This window comes from Apis cerana, linkage group LG4, assembly GCF_029169275.1.
Source record: "Apis cerana isolate GH-2021 linkage group LG4, AcerK_1.0, whole genome shotgun sequence".
In the NCBI taxonomy this organism is placed as follows: Eukaryota; Metazoa; Arthropoda; class Insecta; order Hymenoptera; family Apidae; genus Apis; species Apis cerana.
In genome coordinates this window covers 10,810,328-10,835,651 of record NC_083855.1, presented here as the reverse complement: position 1 = coordinate 10,835,651, position 25,324 = coordinate 10,810,328, and the positions used below count along the sequence as shown (strand labels likewise).

Genomic DNA, 25,324 nt, shown 5'->3' with positions numbered 1-25,324 from the left:
TCTGATCACGTTGTACGAACACTTCGTTAATACGAACACGATACTTTATTGGGACGTAACAAGTATCGTTGAAACGCGTGAAAACGAGGGTCAGAACGGGGGTCGAATAAGAAACTCGTCCCACGCGTTAATTAACGCGCTCTATTATGCTTTTCGCTCGGATCGAAGAAACGCCCCTCCGTTGGTCATCCATGGATCATTCCAAAAAGTTGGATCGTTGGAAATTTGTCTATCCTCGTGCGAATAATTTGTACGGGACGGGGATGGGGATGGAATCTTAATACTGATGGTTTAACTAGAGAGAAAGAGAGAGGGAGGAGAGATCTACGACTCTCGAAAAGTGGTTTCCATCGTATATATATATATATGTACAAGTGTGATCGTAAGCGGATTAAACACGCATCTACGTGAATTCGATGCGTACTCTATTCTCGCGTCGTTTCAACGCACGGATTAATCCGCATTCTATTAATTGGAGATTCGAATCTGTTCAGTCGTGGAATCCTGGAGAGAGAGAGAGAGAGCAAGAGAGAGAGTGTCATCTTAAAAGGAACACCTCGACCCGTTTTACGTGTCGTTTGCCGCTCGAGTATCGAGCCGACCTTTCGATGGATAAAAAACTCCGCCAATACGCCGGATTAAAATCCGGTTTTAATTTCAATTGGTTCGAGCTAATTATCCTTCTCTCGACGGATCGGCCACCGAATTCCCGCGGTTCGCTACGCGTCTGCGCCGTTTCGAACCGTGTTTTTCCCCTCGCCATTTTCCCTCTTCTCCCCTTTTCTCCTTTTTCTTTCTTTGCGTCTCGCCACTAATACGAAAAAAGGAGCGTGCGTTTTTACGCACGCGAGTCGAACGATCCGCCACGCGGAGAAATTTCGAAGCGGGGACGGGCCAATTATCCAAAATGTCCGCAACCATGCGAATTTTTCCGGAAGAATTTTAATTAATTAGCGGATCCGATCTCTCCCCCGGTCGAAGCGGTGGTACACCGCGCGGAACAGGCAAAGGTTCATTAGATCCTTCACCGTAGGCTGAAATTCTGTCGACCACAGGGCAAATAGTTGGCCGCTGCTTTATATAAAGCAGACAGCAGCAGTGTATCAAAGAGAGGAGCTACCCGTATGTATTCATTAGGCGGTATTTAGCATAGTTGGAATGAGCAATGGGAGAGAGAGAGCACGGTCTCGGATTGGCGGGTGGGCGAGTCTCGCTGCTTCGAAGAATCGTGAAATTTCTCGATGCATTTTCAGTGTCGGTTACTCGTAAAGCGGATTGTTCCAAGAAACCCTCGATCATCGTAAATACTCGAGCAACTCGAAATGGAAAGGATATGAGGTTACAGCGGCGATTCGTGGAAAATTGTTTTCGATAAAAATTAACAATTCTCTGGATTATTTAATTCGATTAACCAACATATGGAGGATCTTGCGTCGGCTCGAAGAAATCTTAAAGAAGACGAGGAACGACGTTCTTCGATGGTTTTCGATTCTTATCGTAAATAGAAACTCGAAATGGAAAGAATGTGACGTTATCGATTCGTGGAAAATTGTTTTCGATAAAAATTAATAATTCTCTGTATTATTTAATGCGATTGACGAACACATCGATCTTGCATCGGCTCGAAAAAAATCTTAAAGAAGACGAGGAACGACGTTCTTCGATGGTTCGAAGTTTTCGAAGATTCTTATCGTAAATAAGAACTCGAAATGGAAAGGATGTGACGTTATCGATTCGTGGAAAATTCTTTTCGATAAAAATTAACGGTTCTCCGGATTACCTAATGCGATTAACATATCGATCTTGCATCGGCTCGAAAAAATCTTAAAGAAGACGGAACGAAGACGAGGAACGACGTTCTTCGACGGATGGTTCGAAGTTTTCGATTCTTATCGTAAATAGGAATTAGAAATAGAAAGGACGTGACGTTACAGCGTCGATTCGTAGAAAATTGTTTTCGACAAAAATTAACGGTTCTCGGGATCTTTATTTGATTCGATTAACCAACACATGGAGGATCTTGCGTCGGCTCGAAAAAACTTTTAGAGAAGATGGAACGAAAAGGTTCCTCGACAGATGGTTCGAAGTTTTCGATTCGTAATATCCGAGCAACTCGAAATAGAAAGGATATGACGTTACATTCGTAGAAAATTGTTTTCGACAAAATTAGCAATCGGCCCTTTACTCGGCTCGATTAACGAACACACGGACGATCTTGGCGTTGGCACGAACAACTTGCTCGAGTAGATGGAAACAAAGACGAACGGATTGGAAGTTTTCGATTCGTATCGGAGGAAATTGGCGAGGCGAACGCAAAGCGTCGTTTCGATACGGTTTTTGACGATGGTTTTCGGCCCGCGAAAAAGTTTGTCGGCCGGTTCGGTTAAATGAAGCGATACGAAGGCAACGTTTATTACTATTTACCGTGACAAGTGGGACGGAACCTAAACTCTCTTTTTCGAGTCCGTTTCTTCTCCTCTTCTCGTCCAAGGATCAAAGCGCTTCCCGTCTCTGTGTCTCGAGGATCGACAGGCACGCGCGCGTATTCCCTTCTCTTCTTTTTCTTCCATCATTCGCCCGCTCATTCGGACGTTTCGTTGGAAAAAAAGAAGATAGATAGATAGACAGAGACAAAGAGGAATGCGCGGCAAAAGCGAGACGGATACAACCCGAATCAAAACGACGGTGTAACCTGCTGGTATCGATCTTACTGGGAAAATACGCAGCCGCTCGTAAGTTTTGCTCGTTACGTTAAGGTTAATCTGGAAAAAGAGAGTCTCTCTCCCTCTCTCTTTATTTGTGCCCTTGTATCTTTGTTCGCTTGTACATCATCCGCCCCGATCCCCACGGTCATTGCGTTTTATCCGTTGGACGGATGCTGCACCCTTGTAACAGACTCCACTTTCCCCGCTCACTTTTAACGAGATTTGTTTTTCGCAATGTCCGACCAAAACCGTAATTGCATCAGCAATTTGCTTGTCTCCTCGAGGGCTTACGGGCTCATTAGCCGCGATCCTCGCTTCTCCTTTTATTTTAATAAATAATTTATCCTTTCCCGATCGATCGCTCGACTAACGGATCGTCTCGAGACAGAGAGAGAGAAGGAGGGAGCGAAGAAAAGGTCCGAAAATCTGTTTACATTTAATAATACGATATCGTTGTCGCGACAGATAAGAAGACCGCTAGAGGGGAAGGATTCGACTTAGCCGCGGCACACGTGGCCCGCAGGACGGCGAGCCCCTTCGTCTCGAAACACGTCGTCGTCGACCGATTTAACGAGGATTTGACGGGAACGAGCGAGGGAATCTTGCAACGTGGTATGGGAACGGCGGCGGCGGCGTGTGTGCCGATCGGGGAACGGTATCGGGGAACGAAATGCACGGGCGAAATATTGGGGAGAGAGAGGGAAGGGGGAGGAGAAGAAGAGGGAGTCGGTGGGGTGGGTGTACGCGGAAAACCGGGGTCAAAAGCCCGCAGAAATTTTCAACAAAGCCGCTCATTGTGTTGGCGAGCGGCAAAAGGGGTGGCAAGCCGCGTATATATAATGCTCCTATGGCGAATTCCTTCCCTCTTTCTCGCCACGCTTACGCATCGGTTGCGTATACCTGTCGTAAAAATAGCATTGCAGGTGAAAACCGCTCTTCCCGCTTCCGGCGGCGAGGAGGAGAGATCTCTTCTCATTTCCCATTTTTTCACTTCTCGCCGCATTTTGTGTCGTTCGCACGATTCCACTTCGATAGGGCCGAATATATATATATATATAAAACGCAAACGAGTACATCGGCCTTGTCCTATCGTAGCTCTAACCAATTCGGCACGCGTTGCAATATATCCCGATTTCGGATGTATTTCGCTCGACGTAGATCGACTCCCCGAATAATTGGTCGCGTTACGTAGGCCGGGAAATATTCACTCGCTCGATACAACATCGCAGCATTTTTGAAATTTTAATCCCTCGGTCGCTTTATTATCGAAAGGCTTCGAAAGGGGATCTTGGAGGAAATGCGAGGACGAGGAGTCGAAAACCGCGTGCTTCGAACTTATAACCTTGATGTATTTTTTCCTTTTTTTCTTTTTTTTTTTCCCAGAGAAACAGATCGTTTGACAGATGCCTCGTGATCCCGCGCGCACCGCCCCTCGTTACCGAAGCCTCGAAACTCTTTTCGAACCGACAGGGTCGCCGATTTCAACCCTTCTCCACTCTTTTTCTTTTTTTCTCCCTCTCCTCCCTCCCGTTCCCCCTTTCTCCAGCGACTCGTCGCACACCCTCTGTCGCGCTTTTCGGCCCTTTAGAAAGCTGTGAACGCGTGATAATCGAGGACGACGCTTCGATTGGCGCGATCTCCTCCCACCTTTGTCGACTGTCGAACCGTTATGCTATAACGAGTCGGCGACGGTTTAAGTTGGTTAAAGTGGCTGCTGGTTAAAGAGAACGTAACGTTTCCTTCTCTCTTTCCATTTCACGCGGCCACGTATCCCTCCACGGACAGGGTATCATTGTATCCACTTTTCGTCGCGTTTCACACGCAGGTTCACTCGTGCCACTCGTTCGACGCACGCTTTTTTTCTCCCAGAAATAACATCGATGACACTTATACGGCCCTCTCTCTCTCTCTCTCCGTTTCAGCGTTTCCTTCCTCGTCTCGCTCTCGATCCTATTCCATCCAACCGTGTTCCACGCGGCGCGGCAAATTTATTTTATTCGGATCCTCGTAATGGGCGCGTTTCCCATGGAGCTCGCGCAACCTCTTTTCGCAACGTTTTATCGGGGAACAGGATCGATTCTCGTAGGAGAAAAAAAGGCGAAAGATTTATTCGTAACGAGTTGTCGGGATCGAGATCACCGGCGTCGTTTGTTGCCCAACATTATTTATTTTACTCGTGATTAGCATAATTGAATCGATCGAAGATTTGTAGCCGGATCCAACGGTCCTGTTTTATCGGCGCGCGATACGTGCATTTATGCCCCGTGTCACGATTAGAAGGCAAGTCGTATCTCGATCTGGTGGCGACTCGGCGAACCATGGACGTCGGGACGCCCGCCGCTTCCAGGCGTCTCCGTTGGTGGGCGCCACGCTACGCTTGCGGCGGGGTAACAGCGCCCACCTCGGATCTTTTCATCCCTTCGCGAGTGCTCGCGGCCACTCGCCGCCCGACCTTCGAGGTGGCTGGGCGCGTTCCAGAGACGCTCCTCCTCCAAATCGAATTCATCGCGTAATTTTATCTATTAATGGAAAATCGGAGGATTGAAATGCGGAGTCATTCTTTTACGATCTTTCACCATTTCAGAAGAAATCGTTTCTCGATCGATATGCGATTTCAACGATCTTCGAGGAAGTCGGTCGCGCTCCTCCAAATAGAATCATCGCTGTTAATCGAGTTTATTATTTATTATTTATTAGAGGGATTAAAATCTCTTTTACGATCTTTCATCATTTCTGAAGAATCGCCTCTTAATCGATAGGATTTCAACGACTTTGGAGAAAGTTGGTCGCTCCTCCAAATCGGATCATCGTTTAATCGAGTCGTGTAATATTATTTATTAGTAGAACCCCGGAGGGTTAAAATGCAGAATCTTTCATCCATCCTTGATCCATCGAAGAATATCTCAATCACAACGCTTTAATATAGGTTAGGGTTGCACCGAGTCGTAAGAAATTCGTCGAACGACGCGAGAAAACGCAAGTAAGATCGAACCAATTGAGACGAATCGTTTCTTTTCTAGCACAGCTGCGGCTGTGATAACGAGTCGTCTTTTTCATCGATCCGTTCGAGCTGTTCTCGATCATCGGCGAGAAATTACGGGAATGGCACGGAGTGTAGTTGATGAACGGTTCTCAACTCGCGTAGCGGAGGAACGCGTCGATTTATGGACTCTGAATCTCCTCTCGTTCGATAGTTACTCTCTAGCTGCTGTTACGGAATCGCAATTATCCGTTATGGTGAATAGTTTATCGAGGCGGTAGGGTCGTTAACCTAATGGAAACGGCGTTAAGGCTCGAAGGATCGATGTGGATACGAGGCTCGATATCCTTACGGGAAAACGAATAAAACGGAAAGGCTCGATCGAAATTTCCGCGATTTCTCTGATATCGAACGCGAATTAATCGAATCATCGTGTTATCGAATTGTAACGGCCGATCGAGATTACAGATTTCGAGTTGTCGTCCCAAGGATCTCCAACGCAGCTTGTTTCCACGCCGCCCTAATCTTTTTCCCGTGATTAGAAACCGGTAACGCTCGGCCAACCGAGGGGTCCCGTTATTGAGCCATTACCGGCTTTTTCGCCGCTACGATTACGATCTCTCTCGGATCTCCGTGGCCTCCGATCGATTTTTTTTTAACGATCGAATCGTCACTGTGGAGTCACGCGATAACTCGAAGGATATCTTCGCTACTGCGAATACATACGCGGGGGGAGCGGGTAGAAGCGCGTCAGAAACGCGTTTGATTTTCGCGTAAAGTACCCTCGTCGAGAGACACGCGTTAACTTTTTCCCCCTGTTTCTCTTTTTTCTCTTTTTTCTTTTTGAAAACGAAACGAACGTTGCAGAGGAGCTCGCGTCCTTTTATCGACGAAAATTTCACGGCGACGGGTGGCTTTCCACGAGAGAGAAAGGCTCTCCTCCCTCCTCGAATTGGAGATTTTTCTGCTCGTAAAAACATCGCCGTTTATCCGATTTCGACGGCGATCGAAAACCGCGCGACGCTCGTTAACTTTCGATTAAACCTGGCAGATTTTATTCCCCCGAGGGGAGGGAGGAGAATATATCGGGGAATAAATATTCACGGGTACTTGAAAAACGCGTAGAGGTGATCCAGACGCGAGAACTCTCTCTCTGTTTCGACGTGGTTGCAATCGATAACGTAAATGTAGCCGGAGCTGGAGCACCGGCACCAGCGTCACAGTTGCTGGGTTAGATGATGGTCGTTAACGCCGTCGAACATAATTATTTATAATTTATTTAATATCCATGTTTTAACGACGTTAATTACACGGCGTAGAGCGGCGAACGTCGTCGTAATCACCCCTCGGGACCACGTTCCAATCTCTCTCTCTCTCTCTCTCTCTCTCTCGCCTTTCAAACATCTTGATAATCGCTTGCTTCTACTCCACCGGCGAAACAATCGTTACGCGAGTCTCGCCTCGTCTTTTCGCCTCCTCCTCTCGCGCGCCGTGACTTGTATACCTGGTGGACCACGGAGAGGACCACGCACACTCGTCTCGTCCTCTTTCCCGTCACGTCGTCTTTCAATTTCCGTCTTTCTCTCCCTCTCTATAACGCTATAAAACCGAGCGTTTATTCGAACGAGAATCGGCGGGAAATTGACGCACGTCGCCCGCGTCTTAGTTATCCATAACAACGTACACACCCTATCCTAGTGATCGCGGCGAGGAAACGGCGAGAAATCCGCGTGGGCGGACTCCTTGGCTGCCCTCCTCCACCACGAACGATCCTCTCCCCGGTCACGTACGCGGCGGAGACAGACGAGCACTCGTGTCCGCTAAAATCGGACCAAGTTAGCCGTGACTCGGCCCAACTCTCTCCAGTCCCCGACTACGCGTACGAGTAATCGACACCGCGTTCAACTCGACTCGGTGGACGCGCACGAAGGATGATCCGCTCCTATTGTTTTCAACCAGTTGTTTCCTCTCTCGCTGAGCAAGAGGAAGAAGAAAAAAACCGCTTGATCTTCCGCGTAAAAATTGGAAAAGCAATTTTCTTCCCCTCCTCTCTCTGTTTTCTCTCCGATTTCACCTCGTCGAGGTGTTTCGATAAGACGTAGGTGTGATCGAGCGTGTGTACATCGCGTGTAAAATTCCGTGATTTACTCGACGGGCTTTCGGCCGACTTTCCCCTATCGGAAATAAATTGGACGAGCGGGCGGGATACGTAATCGCATCGGTGGAAGAAGCGGTGTTTATTCTCCTTCTCGCTTCGCTCTTCTCCACCGGTGAAAACTGGACCAACTGGAGGATGGATGATATCGCGGGCGTAACGAGGGACGGGTCGCGATGCGAGGACAAATAGCCGACAACGGGCTTATTACGCCGTATTCTCCCTCCTCGAGCGTTCCGCTTCATTATCGGCGGCAACAACGTTCGCCGGTCGCATCTTTTAACGAACGAACGTGTTACAAATCGTATCGGGATACGATAGACGGTCAGATAACGCGAATGAAATTGTCGAACGGCTCGAAAGCGGGGATCGAATTAACGATATATACGCGCTCCTCCCGAGATTCTTACGGCGCAGGTAGCTCTGGAACGCGTCTCGTTATTCTATTTATCCGGATAATAAATCGCGATGCGAGGTTTTTACGAGGCGAAGCCATCGCGTCGATATCTTAATCCCCCTGGTCGGTAAGTGAACTTTTACTCGGGGGGTAAAATTTATCTCGTCTAAATTTAACTCGTTTAAATGTCGCTTCGAACGAATTCGAAGTCGAATTTATCCACTCCAAAAGTTAACCAAAAGTAACGAGTTATTCGAGAATTTTTCCAAACTTTTGTTAGTTGCTCTTCTCGTTCGTTGCACCCCTCCCCCGTCGAGAAAGAAACGGCGCACTACTCCCACTATTTCAATCCATAATTCACGTTTCCATTGTTATTCACCGGATGATTTAACGAGGCGTTTAAGGAATTTATACACGGCGGGGATATATCGATCTATCAGGGGAGCAACGAATCTCGGGGTACTCTGCCGCAAGGAGAGATACACAATGGCCGTATTTTCGCGATATTGTCCCCTTTACTCGCCGTTTCCGCGTAGCGGAGAAATAATCCTTTGTGCGCGAACGAAGGAGATAATGCTTGCGCTTTTAAGATCTCTCCCCCCTCTCTCTCTCTCGCGGTAAATTATTCTTATCTCGGGGAACGGGGACGGGTTTCGCGTACCTGTCCCCGCGATGACAAACGCGCGTTTGTTCATTATTTTATCGGCGTCAAACGAGCAACGCCGTTTTCGAAAATGTCGCTTCGAATCGAACCCTCTCGCATTGTTGCTCCTTTCCCAACCCGCCTCTCTCTCTCCCGCGCTTGTGCGACCACGCATGTGGGAAACGACGATCCTCGGGGAGGAGGGACAATCGAAATCGCGATCCTCGCGCCGGATATTTATCGCCGGGTAGAAGATTACAGCCGAGTAAATAAACGGTAAATTATCGCGAAGGCGGCGCGCGCGCGCGTGGCGCGCTATCGTCGATCCGTTAAAACCGATTCGTAATTTATACACGTGAGTTATATACCGGTTATTTCCTCTCCTCGTCGCGATAAACAGTTTCTTCGAGCGGACGAGAGAGGGGGGAGGTCGCGGCTGGGTTTGGAAGGAGGAAAACCGCGGGAAGTGACGGAAGCGAGGAAGAAGAAAAGAAGGAAGGAAGAGAAGGTACGAACCTCGTGGGACGAGGATCTCGTGCTTTTCGCATCTCTGTCCTCGTACTAGCGCGCAACAGAGAGATCTGATGGGGGAGGAGAGGTGTGGAAGAAAGGCGGAAAGAATTGTTCCTTCCTTTTCTTCGCGCTTCGCCCAGCAGTACGTTCAAATATAGATTCGTAATTTCTCTAATTGGCAATATATAATGGAAACTCGGATTTCTCCGAAACGCACGTTGATTCGATGATCCCGTCGAGTCCTTTGGAATTCCTTTGGAAAAAGAAAGAAAGAAGGAGAGAGAAGGAAAAGGAAAAACGCGGAGAGTCGGTCCCGTTGGAAGAAGGACGACGCGAAAGGAGGAGCGTGCGGCCGCCGCGAGAAGAAAAATCGTCGAGGTTGTTAGAGGCCTCGTTCGCAGTCGATCCACGTCGTAAATCTTGTTCGCGGCGGAGAAGATTCGAGCGGATATCGACGCCCATCTTCCGATCGGTATGGACGTGTGGCAATGGTGGATCCAATTCTCGAATCCGCGCTTCTGCCCGCGTGGAACCCGAGTTGATGTTGATGGATAAGCGGCTCGTGGCTCGGTTGATGCCCGATTTGTCATCGTGACAATGGACGTTGCGAGAGAAATAACGCGCGTTTTTTTCTCTCCCCCTCTCTCTCTGTTTTCTCCTTTTTTCCAAGATCCGTATCGGTGGCCGGCATTTACGACACCGAGGTGTCGCGCCGTCCCACCGCCATTGTCCCGGACCCGGTGTCCCGTGGCGAGAACACGTATAAACGCGCGGGAATCCTTCACGGTCGGTTCGATTTGTCCAGCGCGATATTCGATAATCGACGAGCGGACGCACACGCCTCGCACCTGGACGCTTCTTTTATGGACGTCCGCGTTATCCTCTCGCGAATACGAACGGTTGGTCAGGAACGGTTCGAGGAAAGGAATCGTCGTCCTCCTTAAGGTAAAAGCGTTGGTCGACCGGCCTCCGACGAAATCCGACGCTCCCCGGGTGAAATATCCTAAAATTATGCGGTAATATCTGGCAACGACACACGAGGGTGGGACCGATGGTGGCTGTGCGTCACCTGCGAGAAAGGAACGAAGCAACGAGAAAACGGCCACCCTCCGAGTCCTCTGTGCGCTTTCGCCTCCGGTTCCCTCGCCTCCTGCGGCGAACATTTTCATAAACTTGCTCGTAATAAAGCATATTCGTATTCTCTCACTCCCTGGACCGAGAGCTGGCTCCGCATTAATATTATAATCGGAGAAATCCGAATTAATTTAAATGGACGGGCGTGCAATTTCCTAAGAATTCTCTTTTGATTCGGGAGAAACGAAAAGAGAGAGAGAGAGGATTATTTTAAAAATAATTTCGAATCCGTCGAGTGAACAACGAGGGAGCAACGAGGTCGACAGAAACCGCGTCACGGAATTGATTCGTTCGTGACGGATGAGAAAAAGGGAAACGTCTCCGCCTCTTTTCCATCCTCGATCCATGAATATGGATGAAAATTTGTCAGCTTCGTCCCCCGTATCCCCGATCCGATTGCCGATCACGATCCTCGCTTCTCCTCGCGGCCGTTCGTCACGACGTTGATCGTCCACGTTACGCGGTTGGATTTATTCCAGCCCACGTTTTAAAAGGGGTGTGCCTCGCCACTCGATTCTCGAACGACCGTCTCGTTCTTTCCCTTTTATTTCGTCGAACCGCAAGGACCACTCGTGTCGTAAAGGCGAGTTATTCCTCGCGCGGATGCATAAAAGTTTCCACGGCCTCTCGTTCTACGATCCGGCTTTATGGATGCTGGTAAGAGGGTGAATTGGACCGAACGACGTAATGAAATGTTGCGTCTAAGACGCTATTGGACGACAAGACAACGCACTCATGGGATCCTCGGGGTACGAGAGGGCAAAACGTGGAAACGCTCCCCGTATCCCGTATGGGGTGTTGTTGCTTGCAACCGTGTTTTCTTTATCGCCGCCTTCTATTCTTAGTCTCTGGTTCAGAGAACTCTTCGTTTCGTTTCGAGTAACGTTTGCGTAAAAAATTGTTCCGAAAAGGGAGACGAGATTGCTTTTCCTCTTCTTCTTCTTCTTCTTTTTTCCTCGCTTTATCTCGAAGCGCATCTCCATTTTTGTCCACCGTACGATGATACGCGCATCGAGGCGAATAACGGAGAGAAGATCCGTCTTCTGGGACACGAATCGTTTGGAAACTTTCATCGAAAGTCCTTTTCCGGGCGGCGCACGGGCCGCGAACGAGAATCCTGGGTAACGGACGGGAAAACGATGAGAAAAGTAGTTGTCGGCGAGCGTTAACGTCTTCTCGGTCAGTGGCTCGACCTCCCCTCAAGAGGAAACCATTTTCCAGCAACGAGATTCCCCGAACCTGGGGGTCGGACAAAGGGTCGGGAGACGTCTTGCGAAACTTTCCGCGCGGGAAGGGAAACAGAAATTCGTGTCGTAACCTCCCCTTACGTAACCGCTGAAAAGGAAGGGATGGACGAAGATTCCGGATCTCTCTTGTTGCGAGATTACTAAGAAGAAAATTGGGTGTTAAAAATTGAGAAGCAAGCGTCGAGATATTCGCCTTAGCCTCGTGTTATTAAGAATCGTTGTACTTGTTTCGTACTTGTCAGTACTCTCGGTTATCCGTTCGTTAACTTGGCATTATCTTATTTCTCCAGTTTTATTCCGGCGAGATAAAATTTTTTTGAAAATTGAGGATTTTCGTCGCAGCCTCGAATCAAAGAGCTGCCGTCGCCGCAGCTTTCACCGGGCGATTAACCAAATTGCCGAGCAATTAATCGAGAAACGTCGCGCGATCTCTCGCTTTGTCTAGCTCTTAACTCGACGATCCTCCGTCAATTTCGATCCATCTCGTCTCGAGGCTAGAGCGTCGATCGAATTACATCGCGGATAGAGGGGGAGAGAGGGAGAAAGAGAGAGGCCGTTCGTTTCGTTCCCCTTCCTAAGAAAAGCCTATTGCGTATGAATATAAGTGTATTATCATAATATCGCGCCTAGGGTGGGCGCCTCTTCTCGTTCGATACCGCTTTGGGGCTCGAAATCCCGCGTTCCACGAGACTTGGAAGGGAGGGAAGCTACTTTTACAAGATGCGTATGGATGGAAATCTTGATAGCTATCTCGTGGAATGTACGGCACGCTGTCTCGAGGAGATTGAGCAAAATAAGCGTCGATGTATGTGTGCGTACATATACATTGTCTGAGGACATACTTAACATGAAGTATGTTCGTAGAAGAAGAAGTGCATACCTTCGTAAATATATTATGCATCTACACACGTTTTAAAGCGTCTGGCTACGCGTTCGTTTTTAAAAGTATTTCAATTTCGAAGTTACGTGCGATTCTCTTCGTTTAATTAAGTTCATCGACGATTCAAGTGCTCAAGTCGCAATTAACAATCGTTCGAAACTCATAAAAGCGTTTATCATTTCTTTGTCATTCGTGCTTCTTTCGAAATGAATCCAAATTCGAACGTTCAAGATTAAGAAATTGCAAGAGATGAATATATATACATATCATATTTCGATTTAATTTTTTCCCACGATTCGATATCGAGGAAAAATAAAAATTGCCCAGGCTGAGATATAGGCTAACCGATAGATTCGTAATTTATTACCGGGCGGGAAACAAAGATCGTTGATAACTTTTGATAAAATTGAAATATCATTACGATAAATCCACCGAGCACGGATAAGTATGGACGCGATATAAGAAAGAGAGAGAGAGAATCACGCGCGGTGTAAAGTGCATGCGCCCGGCCCATGACAAATGAATCAAAGGATAATCTAATAATTTAGATGGGGAGATTACAGGCCGGCAAAAAGTCGCGTTTAAAGGTATACGAGTACCGTGACGCTATTACTCTCTCTTTTATGGATATTCTCTCCACGGTCCAGAGAGAGAAAGAGAGAGAGAGAGAGAAAGGTTTACAGGTGAGCGGCGGATTAATTCAATTTCCACGCCGATGGGACGGAGCAGATAGAGCGTGGAATACACTCTTGGGGATCGATCATCTTCCTCGGGAGCGAGAAGATCGGTTGAACAACAATGCGATCATTTCGATCGGATGTCTGTATTTCTCTCGATGTCTACTTGACTCCTGATCTGCTCGTCAATTAACGGTCGCGCCTTAATTAACGCGGCGACGAGCACCTCGACCGTCGTTTCGGATAAAATGTCAAAGGATGGACACTCGAGGCGGCCAGGGAAAAGAGGAGCGCTCGCAGAGATAGAGAGAGAGAGGGGAGTCGGATGCTGGCGCGATACAAAGAAGGAAAGAGTTATCTGTGCGATCTAACGTTTCGACGAGCATGTATGGCGGCGCACAACAAGTCGTGGATCTAGACAATATGCAGATACAAGGGTGGAGAGAAAAAAAGGGGGAGGGGTGCCCTCCGCTAATGGAATAAATAATGCGGAACGGAGGAGGCAGTCGGTCCTAACTGCTCCATTGTGTCGAGGAAGAGCTCGGCTTCGCAGGAATCGGAGTTAATCGTTTTATTATGTCTTCCTCTTCTCGTACCGCCTTTTCTTACTTACTTTGGAATGAGAGAGAAAGAGAAAAAGGAAGAATTGGCGGATAGAATCGAGACGCAACCGAGAAGAGAACGAGAGAAGAGCGGAGCGGACTTTAATTACCGAGTCGAAACGACAATGGTGACCGATTGGTTCGTTTCGACGTCGAGACGTCGATAATTTCCAACGATTCGAAGCGCGGCGTCCCACCTGGCGGAACAACTTGTTTCCCGACTCGATCCCCTCGAGGAGCGATTTAACGAGCTGTCCTTCGAACCACGCGCGCGGAAAACAGGAAGATTCGCGGGAAGAGGACGCGAGTTTTACCTTCGACTTGCCGATTGGTGTTCAGGGATCAGGATCCTTCCTTTGATCGAGACTTGTACGCTTTACCGAAGGGTAAACCGGGACTGTAAAAACCTGGTTGCGGGTGGGGGAGGGGGTAAATCAATGGATTTCAAAGCCATTAGTTGCGGATAGCGGATAGTTTTTACTAGGCTGGCCCTCCCACGGATTGGTTCGGCTACCGAACCCCGGCTTGGAGAACAATGGGCCACAAATCACCGGGTGGAACCGGCTAAATCTCGTTTCGCGAACTTTCGAAACGCGGCCACGGTAAGTCCTAACGATACACGGAATAAAAGAATCGGTTTCTTCGTCTCGTCTGCTCGCACCTTTCTTCCTTCCTTTTTTTTTTCCTCCAAGAGGGGAGGGGAGGAGAGGAGAGAATCAATCCTCGAGCGAATAAACAGGTTCCTTTTGTTCCATTCCGATCGATCCTCTTTTTTTCCTTCTTCTTCCTCTTCTTCTTCTTATCCTTCGATTCGGTCCTTCGAGCGGCGTGCGTTGCGAATCCCAAAACGAGAACGCGCCAGAGGCGGAGAGGGGAAAACGATTCCTCGTTTTATTGTTGTTGCGTGTTCGCCTCTCGTTTCACACGCTTCTCGTTTTTACAGCCTGAGGAGGCTCCGCTCTCGGTTTAACGCGCAACAACGCGGATCCTCCGATCTGTTTCACTTTGATCGAGGGGGAAGGGGGATAAACGACGGCCTCGTTGTCGAGCTTTACCTACAGCCTTTGCTACAAGGGACGATCCCTTTCGACGCAAGAAGAAAGAGGAGGAACCGCAAAAATGCGTGGAACCGCGATGGGAACAGCGGAAAGAAAAGAAATGCAACGCGATGGGGAATTGATGGGTGAAACGAGGATATCTCGGACGATTATCGTTATCGTCCAGACCGTGCTACCAACCACGATGCTTCTCGAGAATCACCTTGCTTACAAACAGCACGACGCTTCGATATTACAGATATTTCTTCGATGCGGGGGAGGGGGTAGTAGTAGTAATAGTAGTGGACGACGTGTGGCGAGCGGAGGTAAGAAGAGAGAGAGAGAGAAGAGGTAGAAAGGGCGGAGAAAGCTGGAGGCTGGCAAGGAGAAACGAGAGGCAGCCGGGGGCTGCTTGCGTGCCGATACGATCTGATGCTCTATTTATCACTCCGCTTTTACCTCCACCCTTCGTTTAATTTTCATGGAGTCTTTACCCCGACGGTCTTTAACCTCTTTGCCGCGTCATCGTCTCCAGGAGAATCGCTCGAAAGAAAAAAAAGGGGAGGAAAAGAAAGAGGAGGAGAGCAAATGCCACAACCTCGTTCCGCTGAATATTAAGAATCGGATATCTCTGGTTGTTCGTCGAACGACGCGATAATGTCCTCTCTGTCGTAATACGCGTACGAAATGTTTATAATACGCGTTCCATTCGGGGAGGAACGGACCTATGTCTCTTGTTACCTCCACGAATCGGAACGAGCTGAGTGTTGCCCGAGATACGAAAAGGGAGGGGGTTTAAGAAAAAGATATATCGTATATCGCGCATAGGTTGATCGATATCCGCGCCTCTTAACCGATTTACGAGCCTTCTTATCGTCACAAAGGCACCGACCACGAGATCGCTCTCTAGGATCTAGCCTATCGCTTAACCATTTCGTTCTGGACTTTGCTTACCCTATGGATCGCGTTATCGTTCCAATAACTACTTCGATTTGATCTCTTTTTCCCTCCCCTTCTCTTCTGAAGGCAGCGCAAGATATAAATATCTTGTCCTTTTCTTCCGCGATCCTCCTCTGCAAAGGAATTTCGGTAAAACTCGAGTTGGCGAGTTTCCATCCCGATTCCTTGGCAATCCGAATAACCGAGTTTCCACGGTAAATTGAGTTTGTTACGCGAATATGGCGTGATGGGAGGCGGCGATGTAAGAGAGTCGTCCTCGTCGTCGTTAGCCGATAATAGCGCCGGCATCGGGAACGTGCGAACGAGGCTTGGAGAAGCGATTGTCTGATTCCGCTTCTCTCACGAGCGGATGATCCCGCGGCTCGAAACCGAGCATTACCGAGCATTACGCGCCGCGTAGAGGCGGATCGTTTACGCGAACGCGCCGCCAGGCCCGATTAATACACGTTTCCTTCCCTTACGGTGATAGGAGAGGGGCGGGGGTTTCGAGATAGACGCGGTTAGGTACGCGCCGATTTACATATCGCGCATGTCGGCCCACTTGTCTCCAGGCACTTTGCCCGCACGGCATCGAATTACCCCGCGAAAATCGGGGGCGCCTGCTGCTGCTACTTCGCCGTGAAACGCAGATATCTCGATAGCACGTATACCGGTGGAAAGAAGGACTCGACAAGAGTCCGCTTATCCTCGCTTCAAACGCTTCGTTGACAATCCTGACGCCGCGCGCAGTGGTCGAGGAGGATCGTTAAAAATTATTTTCACTTACGAAGTTCAGAAAAGAATATGGAAGAAGATATATTTTATAAATCAAACTAAATCGTTGCGAATCGCAAGTAGCCTGTTACGAGAAATAAAAGAATATTATTATATCGATTAGAATTCTACGCTAATGAATAATTGAAATACGAACAGCACGGTAGAAATGAAAGTAATTTCCTTCCGCGAGAATTTCTTTCCACCGCGCGTGAGCGGTTCAGCGTTACGTGTATCGGGAGATAACAGTCTTCGCGCTTGGATAACTTTCCGCGAAGAAGGGAGTTAATATAGATAGGGAAGACCGTTTTCGTTTGAGAGGTACGTCTGTTCGATACGATCGGATGTATCGAGTAATCGTATATATACATATATATATATATAGGGAACGAGCCTATTAGAGTACATAATTCGGTACGAAATGTCGTAAAGAAGACGCGATATCGGGGTCAGAATGGCCCTAGGACGATGGCCCACTCGAAATGGGAAATAGACTTTTCACCGCGAACGTTCGTCCATCGGGGCCATTAACCGGGGCCACCGATCGTACGTTGCGAACGTAACTGCCTGCCTCCGATCTCCCTCCCTTCCCCCGCAAACCTGCAACCGGTTGAGCGGGAAAAGGGGATCGAAGAGGGATCGTCGATCGATTTTATCCCCATTAAATACGCGAATTTACGTTTCGCGTTGTAGAGGCGATCGGTGTTTTTATCGGTCGTGAAAACGGTTTCAATAACAGTAACGCTTCCCTCTTTTTTTTCCTCTTTCTTTTCTTCGTCCCTTTAAGCAGGAACTGCGTCCCTTCGAGGAAAACGAGCCTCGGTATTCTCCTCGATCCTCGCAGTGCGGAGGATAATTCTTCTTTTTTTTTCACGCAACGCGCGGAATCGAGAGTGGAATAAAGTGGACGATAAAACGGTACAAGGGGGATTACACGTACGAGAGAAAGAGAGAGAGAGAGAGAGATAAACGATCGTTACTCCTCGATCACTTTTCGAGGCGATCGATCAGCGTTTATAGAATGCTACGCGGGTATCGGAACGGCCGTAAACCTCCGCCACCTTACTCACCTGCTGCGTTAGTGGCTGCCTGTTGCCTTAACGACGCTGCGCGGACAGGTAGTGAACGAGAGTAACCGTTAAACTATCGAGTTTATCGCGCAGAAGATCGTAAAATCCGGCACGGGTATCCTGCACGGGCTCCCGATTTTCAACTCCCCCCCCTCGCTCCCCCTGACACGAGCCATGAATCATAGCCATCGTGGCCGAAATTTGCCCGCCTCTTTTCTTCTTTTTTTATCATTATTCTCTGGTGGCGTGGAGATAAAACGGCTCGAATATCTCGCCCAGAAGAAGTTGTTTCCCTTCCGACGCTCCCTTTATTCCTTCGATCGTTGGCTTGCCGACTTGGCGGGAAATTTCGTCGTCCAGGGACGCGTGAATTTGGCCGTGAGAAAGTGGACGGGACGGGACACAGAAGGGTACAGGTGCGGACAAGCCGCGGTCGGCCGAGATTTATCGGTGGACGACCGAAGGATTTGTAAACTCGCGTAGCTTGGAAACGATTATACGAAAGAGGCGATGGTTCGGAATCCTTTCTCATCCTTTCCTCTCGTCCCAGACGGTCGCTCTTTCTCCTCGTATTATCAACTCCCACACTCGATCTTTGCGGAAGAAAGGAAAGGATTTCCTTTCCTCGAAGCCTTGGTAAATGGATGAAATCGTACGTTTGCGTACATAGAGGAAGAGAGGGAGAGATAATTAACTCGGTCGCCAACGATTTCTTGTTTCTTTCGATCCCAGATGGCTGCTCTCTTCCTATCGCGATATCGACCACTTAAACGGCCTGACTTTGCGGCCCGACTTAAGCCGCCTGGGGAGGTTACTTCTGCGAATCCAGCGGAAAGAAGCCTCGAACGTTTGGTTCGGACACGATTTCTTGCAAGATTCCGAGAATTGGAATAGCTCGAGTGGGCAAAAATGCGGGCGCCTCGAGTGTCCAATAACCGGTGTCAACTCGCGGATCGATCTTCGAAACGAACTCCCTTCGAACCACTTGGATAAAATCGAAGGAGCGATGAGAGGATTGGGGCGAGTAATGCCGAAGTAGCACGCTCGAAACTGTGCATTGATCTTTGAAACCGACGAATCTCTTCACGTTAGAACGGTTAGAAGATTTTAACATTATTCGCTTAGAGAGGGAGGGGGACAGGGAAGAGAGAAGCGTTTATAGGAAGATAATTAGCACGAGTGCCGGTGGCACGTTCGAACGACAAAGAACGAGGTCTCTCGTTGGGGAAAACAGTGTCCAGAGAGATCAAAGCGGGATTACGCTTGCTACAATTGTTCGCCTCCTCTATCCTCTAGCGGAGAGCAAAGTAGAACGTGGAGCCTCGTCGCTCGAATTATTTATGTCCTCGTTTTCGAGGGTGCGCGATGAATCCGCGCAGTGGACGATCGAACGGGGTCGCGCTCGAAGACGGTCGGGCGTCGATCCCCGTGGAAGGGCCGATAATTTGCTCGGTTTCCAACCATCTCGGGCGTAATTTAACTTACGGAGGGCCGGTTGGAGCGGCAGCTGTGCCCCAAAGGTTGCGGACACGGGACCGCAGAGTCACGATAAACTCTCATAATTCACCGAGGCGATATCCTGGTAAGGCGTATAAAGCCGTCGGTAAAGCGCGTCGGGGAAATTTCGTATTGAATCGGAGAATGCCCGTTTCGTAACATTCGTGTATATATATATATATATATTACGCGCGGCTATATACGATTATTCATGCTCGACCATTGTACGTGCTCGACGCGGGATCTATCGCGCGTCGTAATATTCGTCGGGGACGGACAACAGATGGAAATTTTGATACACGGCGCGCAGCCAGCCGGCGGAGTAATGAGTTCCATGTGCGTGAAATTCCTTTGAGTGGAAGAAGAGAGAGAGAGAGAGAGAGAGAAGAAAAGAAAAAAAAATCGGTGGAAAAGAAAGTTGTCGAGCCGAGCGCCAATAACCGAGTATAGGAAATTCTCGCTCGTTGAATGGAATATCGTAAACTCGTGGGGAGGGGAATCTTTTTATAAATGCTTTCTTCTTCCTTTTTTTTTAAATCGAGATCGTTCGCACTGGTTGGACGCAAAAATGGATGGTGACACGGTTGATTCGACGGATGAAAGCGATCGCGAAACGATAACCGTGGGGAGGGGTGAGCGTAATGATCGGCGGTGGATCGATCCGTATTGTTGTCGTCGGTTTCCTAATTGCGAACTGTTTCACCGTGGAATAGGCGCGACGCGCAATCCGGCATTGGCGATGGTCGGCGGCCGCACAATAGATTCGGTTTGATGCATTGCCGGGGCGCAGGAGAGCGTTAATTTCGTGCCCTCCTGGGCCACGCCGCTCCTACGCCAACCGTCCGATTGCCCTTCTGCCCGTCAACCGTCGTTCGCGTTAATAACTCATCCAAGTAAATAATAGTGTTTGCCAAGATGGACCTCGCCAGAATCCCCCTCCTAGCCAACCCCCAGTTTGTCACCACCGAGATTCCAAACCATCGATCGATTTCGCCCCCCGTTGATACGCGCCGTACTCGGTTTATCTCGTTAATGTTATCTCGATCCGTCGTTACGAATTTGTAAACCCTCTGTCGATACGCGCGAATCGATGATCGATTTGGCTTGGAACACAGCGTTTGGAATATAACGACGGAATAAACTCTGTTGAGGTTGAAAAACTGAACGCTCGTCCAGAAACTTGGACCAACTGCATAATTTAACCGCGTTTGGAGCGAGACGACGTTTACTTTGCGCCCGGAGAAATTATCGTAGCGTGTGCTCGATAATAGGTTTAATCCGGAGTATGCGAGTACGTCTAATGTTTACTTTTGTTAATGTTACCTCGATCTCGGCGGAGTCGTCTCGAAGAGAGAAACGACGCCTACGATCGATTGTTGGACAGAACGAGGTGACTCTCGTGTTGTTCGGTTTGTTCCAGAAACAATGCGAACGTGGACGCCCCGGCCGCGGTACCCCCTCAGAAGAAAGAGCCGCACGAGAACATCGCCCGAATAGCGAAGCGGTATCTCGACGATAACATGCAGCAGGCGTGGATCAATCCTCGTCTAATATCGATGGTGAGTGAATATAAATGCGGTGATTACACGGTACGTTAGACGATGATACCGGTGCCTAACGTTCTCACGTTCCAATCCTGGCAACGATCCATTATCCCTCCTCCTCTCTCCTGGACGCACGCGCTCGGCTGTAATTTCAACCGGACAACAAATTAGTCCCTTCGCGAACAAGTCGACAAGTTTTTGCGATAATCTCGCTCTGCGCCGACTGTCGAACGACGACGCGACGGGGATTTAATTGCGAAATCCCGACCAGCTTGTTCGATCCGCCATTTTGAATTTCCAACGAAAAACCGATTTCGAACAACCTTTCCTCTCCAACCCACTCCTCCTAGTCCCTCGCTTCCGTTCCTTCCAACGAGTATGTATCTCGAGAATAAAACTGGCGCAGATTCGAGCGCAACTGGATTGGTGGACCGCGCTTCGGACTCGAATCAGAGGATACGTTGCTTCAACGACTAATTCAACTTAGCGCGTGTGTCGAAACCGCGGGTTCATTCGCTCCTTACTTCCACGAAGTTGAACTCGCTTCGATCTCGGAAAAGGAAAGCGTCGAAATTGGAAAATTTGATTCGGGGAGGAGGCGCCCAGCTATTTATTACACGGTCGCGCTAGAATTTTCATCGGAACGGTTATTGAAATTCCGCACCCGCGCCCGTTCCACTTTGTACTGCTGCGTGTATATATATATATTCGGATGACGGGATGCGGCAACAGAGCCGTGTTTATATATCGGCGTTCACGCTGGACTTGGCCGCAAGTGGAGAGCAGCAAGTAGAACGGACGAGTCATTAAAGCGAGCCAATAACAAACTCGTGATCCGCATAACCCTTCGTTATGTCCACACCGGTTATTAGCCCATGCCTAGGCGGCGAATCATCGTTTCGTAATCCCAACTCGTTACTTTCTCCCTCTCTCTCTCTCTCCTTCCCCTCGATCTTCTTCTCCGCCCTTTTTATATATACCTTTTCCATATACCTTTTCCTCGCGTTTCCAACTTACGTAACCTCTCCTCTCCTCGATATAATTCGACACTGCGTTGCAACTCGCGTAACATCGATACTGTTATTATATTTCTTTTAATCTTCCTTCCGTCGACGGAGAAGAATCGGAGGACATGTCGCGTTAATGGCAAACAGAATTCGAAGCGGCGATTCTCTGCGACGAGCGGTTACGCTGCACGCTGTCGTCGCACGCGGACTCGTGTACGCGCTCCAGGATTTACGATCGTTCCACTCGTTACTTATTGCCGTCGGGCTCATTAGCATAATCGGCCCGCTTCGAGGATGGATCGCCCGCGGAACCGGATCATCGCTCGATTCGATCGTGTTAGTCGGTTATTCGAGTCATCGTTTCGAGACGGCGGTCGGCCATTTGTTCGATGGACTCTCGCGGGGAGATGGAGACACCGACGGGGGATGCGCGCGGTTCATTAAGGGATGGGAGAGGAACGAAGTATGCCGTTGACAAATTGGACGAGGGGATGGGGATTTACGGAGGATGTGGTTATTTCTCACAGGAGGGATTTAATTTTGTCGGTTCTTGTGCGGGCAAAACTTGTCCGCAATCGACGCGTGGTCGAGAGTTTGGCTGCTATTCGATGGCCGTTTTTCTCAAAATCGTTTCCGTTTCGATTATCGTTCTGAAATTCGAGACGAATTCGGATTAATGGCGGAGAATAAACTATTATTCTTGGAGTTTCCGCGGGAACGATTTCCATATTCGGAATCCACTCCCGTCTAAGGGGAAAGCTCCATACTAAAGGGGAAATTCTTGAAGGAGAAAAACGGACTAAGAAAGGAGGAATTCCAGAAATAAGCAACAACACAGAGATACCAAAATAGAATTCCAAGGATAAAAGGAACGGTGCAGGGATACCGAAAAAGAGGTATTTTAATTGCAAACGTTCGAAATCGTGAAAGAGGAATTTCGGCGATAAAAGAAAAAAAAATATATATATATTTATATATACGCACGTACATACACAAAATTGGAAGAGGTAGGAATAAAAATAGAAAAGTTTTCACGAATAATGATACGCGATACACAGAAGAATGCCGGTAACGTTAATTGTCGATGTGAGTATAGGCGACGCGATATGCGCGAGCCGCACACATGTAGATGGCGTGTATAATTTGCCGCTAAGGTTGTCTTGTTGCAACCGGTTCTGAATTCCTTCCCTGCACATTTTCTTCTGCAATATCGATAACCACAGTTCCCGCGAGAGACGATGTTGCAATCGAGAAGACAGATACACAATTATATACGCGCCGTGGGTTTAATACATTCGGTATTCCAACGAGGTTCTTTCAATTTCGATTCGAATTATCGACGAGGGGGGAGAAGTTGACCGTTAACGTTAGAAATAAATCACGAAATCGGGCGTCTCGTTGTTTCCAAGCTCGAAAAGACGAGACGTGCAAAGAGGGGCAATATATATATATGTATTTGTTGGGGCGATTAATAGCGCGGCGAGGAAAGTTAATTAAGGAACGTACGAAACAAGATTCATTCGCAGTCTCGTCAGCCATTTAATAATCTCGAAAATTCGGACGATTAGGAGAAGGTGCAGGGGGATTGCAAAAACGTATATATACGTTGGTGTATCTATACGAGGCATGTATACACGGAGAAGACGCGATTCCCCGAGTGCCCTGCACTCACTTCCTCTAATAACAATAATAATAAGAAGGGATGGAGGCCCCGTTTTAATCAGAGGGTCTGCCTGCCTGACGTGATTAACTCGAAGAGCCCAGGGAAGACGAGCGGAAAGAGAGAGAGAGAGTGAATGGAAGGGCAAAGAGGATGGTAGAAGGGGGAGAAAGACGCGGGATGGCTGCTGTCATTTTCGGTGTTTATCATATCACCGAGCCGATGAGGGGCTTGATTTCGTCGCCTCTTGCGCGCCAGGATGGGGTTAAATCTTGGATTTCACCGCCGATTTCTCCCCTCCCCATCTTCTTTCCTCCGCGTCTTTTCTTTTTTCTTCTTTTTTTTCTCCTCGCCCTTTTCGCCCATTACTCAACCGTTGGAGCGTAGAAAATGCTCAGAGTGGCCTCTCTCCCCTTTTATTTTCGCCGTTTTCCACCCGACGGGAGATAGTACGAGTATTATTACGTAATGTTAATGCAGAGCCGTTGACTTTATCGGGACAGCCATAAATCGAGCTCGCGCTCGACGACAGCGAGTAATAAGGGAAAAAGCGGATAATTAAGTCTTGTCCGAGCACCGGTGAATTATTTCTTCCAAGATCGATAGTTGTTGCACTATCGTGTTCCGTACCACGTACGATACATCTCGATATATATCGTTATACACGTATATATATATATATATACACGGCGCCTCGGTTCCCATAGGATCCACGCGAGAAACGTAATAACGTAACTCTCCCTCTGCCCATCTTCGCTACCTCCACCTTTTGTTCGCGATTTTACCGCGGACAATTTAAAAAAGAAGACTCAAAGACGAACGCTATTATGCCCGCTATTCAAAAACGCGGCGGAGCTTGTTCCTCTGCTCGGAGGGAGAGGGCAGGGAGACGGAGGGGGAAGGATTTCACTCGGAGGAGAAGACGTCGCTCCTCTTCTCCGGAATTAAAGTCATGTCTATGGGGGCTCCGACATTGAGAACGTCTCCGCTATTTCTCTTCTCCGTATCCCGGCCTGGCCTTACGTCTCGCGCTGCTCCACCTTGGACGTCTAATTAACAAGGTTTTCCTGAGGGTTTTCAAGGCGTCTCGCTACCGACAACCGTGAACCGACAACGCAGTAAATACCGTCGCCGCGTGGCAATCGACCCCGAGCGATGGCCCTCCCTCGACTCTTATCGAGCCTCCCCCTTCCCGATCCCCCATTATGCTCGCTGAATTTTACGATAGAACACCTCCTCGATATTTCTCCCTACGTAATTTCTTCCACGCGCACTGGAATCGGGAGGGGAGAGGCAGGCGGATCCTCGATGGCGCGGAAGAAACTGGTTTCTTCCGAGTCGAAGGAATCCGCCGAGTCATCCCTGAATATACTGAAATTACACCGGGGTGCGATGACTTCTTAAGTGGTATCGAGGATCCCCTTCCCCGCTCCCCATTTTCCCCAACGGATTCGATTCGTTTCGTAACGGACCACTCGTCCGATGGATATTTATGTGTTCTTTCTTCGTCGAGAACGTTCGTTTCTTCGCGCGCTTTTCTTTCTTTCCTCTTTTCTTCATCCTCCCGAAAAAAATCGTATCCTCGAGGGAAGAGTATCGATCGGGCTCGAGTTGAAGGTTACGAAAAAACGATTTCGAGGATAGATAAGGCCGAGGGAGGGAGAGAGGTTGGTTTAATATTCCGCTTTGTTCGGTTCATTAGCGCGGCACAAAAGTGGCTTAAAAATAATTGAGTCTACGCCGGTTATAATAGCCATTCTGATATCCCATTGTCGCTTGTCCGCGGACTCTTGATTCGCGTCGTTATCAATGCCTGCTTATTTCCTTCATTGTGAATCGCGCGCACCCCTTTGTTTTTGTTTA

The 25,324-nt window shown here is 48.6% G+C and overlaps 1 protein-coding gene across 5 annotated transcripts in view; it reads left to right on the top strand.

Moving 5' to 3' along the window:
* LOC107996057 (uncharacterized) overlaps window positions 1-25,324 on the top strand; it is a 245,573-nt gene that overhangs the window by 41,141 nt on the left and 179,108 nt on the right. For all 5 annotated transcript variants that reach the window (XR_009829571.1, XR_009829570.1, XM_062074097.1 and 2 more), the window contains exon 3: window positions 20,671-20,809. Coding sequence is in view for 3 of the 5 variants with exons in the window: in XM_062074097.1 (XP_061930081.1) it covers window positions 20,671-20,809 (139 nt within the window). In the remaining 2 variants the exon portion in view is untranslated. The remainder of the gene's footprint in view (window positions 1-20,670; window positions 20,810-25,324) is intronic.